The sequence below is a fragment of the Nothobranchius furzeri genome, chromosome 19 (genome assembly GCF_043380555.1).
Source record: "Nothobranchius furzeri strain GRZ-AD chromosome 19, NfurGRZ-RIMD1, whole genome shotgun sequence".
NCBI lineage: Eukaryota > Metazoa > Chordata > Actinopteri > Cyprinodontiformes > Nothobranchiidae > Nothobranchius > Nothobranchius furzeri.
In genome coordinates, this window is record NC_091759.1 from 27,131,566 (window position 1) to 27,134,065 (window position 2,500).

Below are 2,500 nucleotides of genomic sequence, written 5' to 3' on the forward strand. Positions count from 1 at the left end.
GACGGCTACTATCTGACAGACGGCTACTGTCTGATCCCTGATCGACGGCTTCTGTCTGATCGACGGCTACTGTCTGATCCCTGATCGACGGCTACTGTCTGATCGACGGCTTCTGTCTGATCGACGGCTTCTGTCTGATCGACGGCTTCTGTCTGATCGCTGACCGACGGCTACTGTCTGATCGACGGCTACTGTCTGATCCCTGATCGACGGCTTCTGTCTGATCGACGGCTACTATCTGACAGACGGCTACTGTCTGATCCCTGATCGACGGCTACTGTCTGATCCCTGATCGACGGCTACTGTCTGATCGACGGCTTCTGTCTGATCGACGGCTTCTGTCTGATCGACGGCTTCTGTCTGATCGCTGACTGACGGCTTCTGTCTGAACGACGGCAACTGTCTGATCCCTGATCGACGGCTTCTGTCTGATCGACGGCTTCTGTCTGATCGCTGACTGACGGCTTCTGTCTGAACGACGGCAACTGTCTGATCCCTGATCGACGGCTTCTGTCTGATCGACGGCTTCTGTCTGATCGCTGACTGACGGCTTCTGTCTGAACGACGGCTACTGTCTGATCCCTGATCGACGGCTTCTGTCTGATCGACGGCTTCTGTCTGATCGCTGACTGACGGCTTCTGTCTGAACGACGGCTACTGTCTGATCCCTGATCGACGGCTCCTGTCTGATCGACGGCTTCTGTCTGATCGCTGACTGACGGCTTCTGTCTGAACGACGGCAACTGTCTGATCCCTGATCGACGGCTTCTGTCTGATCGACGGCTACTGTCTGATCCCTGACCGACGGCTTCTGTCTGATCGACGGCTTCTGTCTGATCCCTGATCGATGGCTACTGTCTGATCCCTGACCGACGGCTACTGTCTGATCCCTGGTCGACAGCTTCTGTCTGATCGACGGCTACTGTCTGATCCCTGACCGACGGCTACTGTCTGATCCCTGGTCAACAGCTTCTGTCTGATCGACGGCTTCTGTCTGATCCCTGACCGACGGCTACTGTCTGATCCCTGGTCGACAGCTTCTGTCTGATCGACGGCTACTGTCTGATCCCTGGTCGACAGCTTCTGTCTGATCGACGGCTACTGTCTGATCCCTGATCGACGGCTTCTGTCTGATCCCTGATCGACGGCTACTGTCTGATCCCTGATCGACGGCTACTGTCTGATCCCTGATCGACGGCTACTGTCTGATCCCTGGTCGACAGCTTCTGTCTGATCGACGGCTTCTGTCTGATCCCTGATCGACGGCTTCTGTCTGATCCCTGATCGACGGCTACTGTCTGATCGACGGCTACTGTCTGATCCCTGATCGATGGCTACTGTCTGATCGACGGCTACTGTCTGATCCCTGGTCGATGGCTACTGTCTGATCGACGGCTACTGTCTGATCCCTGATCGACGGCTTCTGTCTGATCCCTGATCGATGGCTACTGTCTGATCGACGGCTACTGTCTGATCCCTGGTCGACGGCTACTGTCTGATCCCTGATCGACGGCTTCTGTCTGATCCCTGATCGACGGCTTCTGTCTGATCGACGGCTACTGTCTGATCCCTGGTCGACGGCTACTGTCTGATCCCTGATCGACGGCTTCTGTCTGATCCCTGATCAACGGCTTCTGTCTGATCGACGGCTACTGTCTGATTCCTGGTCGACCACTATAAAATTATAATCTGGACATTCCTGATTAAGTAGAAAGTGCTTGTTGACCTTTAGGTCTTCTGAGTCCCATGAAGAAAGATCTGCTTTCACGTCTTCGCTCAGAAATTGAGAACATCACCGATGCCTGGCTCACCACAGCGCTCAAGTCTCTGCTGCTCATCCAGTCCAGGTTGGTCCAGGTTCTACATGTGGGCGGAATTTTGCTTCATTCCAAGTTTTCCTTTTGAGCTGAAGTTATTTATTAATTGTGTCTTAACGTGTGTGTGAGACAGAGGGAAGTGTGTGAACGTGTTGGTCACCACCACCCAGCTGGTACCAGCTCTGGCCAAAGTTCTGCTGTACGGCCTGGGAGACGTCTTCCCTGTGGAGAACATCTACAGTGCCACTAAAATAGGTACAGTAGGTTAGCGGCTTACCTGCACAGTTGGGGGAGACCTGAGCTGATGCTGTTGTCTCATGCAGGGAAGGAGAGTTGCTTTGAGCGCATTGTCTCTCGCTTTGGGAAAAAGGTGACGTACGTGGTCATCGGGGACGGTCGAGACGAGGAGTTTGCAGCCAAGCAGGTGAGTTTAGTTTCTAACCTTGACTCGTCCACCTTTATTCAAATTCAAATTCAAAGATACTTTATTAATCCCAGAGGGAAATTAGAGTTTCAGTACACACAATTCTGAGATCAGACATACATACATAGACACATGACAAGAATTGGTGACTGTGGTCATTCACAACCCGAGTCGCGCTACCGTAATAGAGATCAGAGGGTTTATATGAGGATTGGTTCAGGTGGAGGAAAAAAAGGCACTTCAGAGCTACCCTCCACAG

The 2,500-nt window shown here is 52.7% G+C and overlaps 1 protein-coding gene across 3 annotated transcripts in view; it reads left to right on the forward strand.

The window, feature by feature from the left end:
- The window catches only part of eya3 (EYA transcriptional coactivator and phosphatase 3), a 35,611-nt gene that overhangs the window by 29,566 nt on the left and 3,545 nt on the right, over nt 1–2,500 (forward strand). For all 3 annotated transcript variants that reach the window (XM_054736444.2, XM_054736446.2, XM_054736445.2), the window contains exons 16-18: nt 1,733–1,847; nt 1,951–2,072; nt 2,141–2,241. In XM_054736444.2, the coding sequence (XP_054592419.1) occupies nt 1,733–1,847; nt 1,951–2,072; nt 2,141–2,241 (338 nt within the window). The remainder of the gene's footprint in view (nt 1–1,732; nt 1,848–1,950; nt 2,073–2,140; nt 2,242–2,500) is intronic.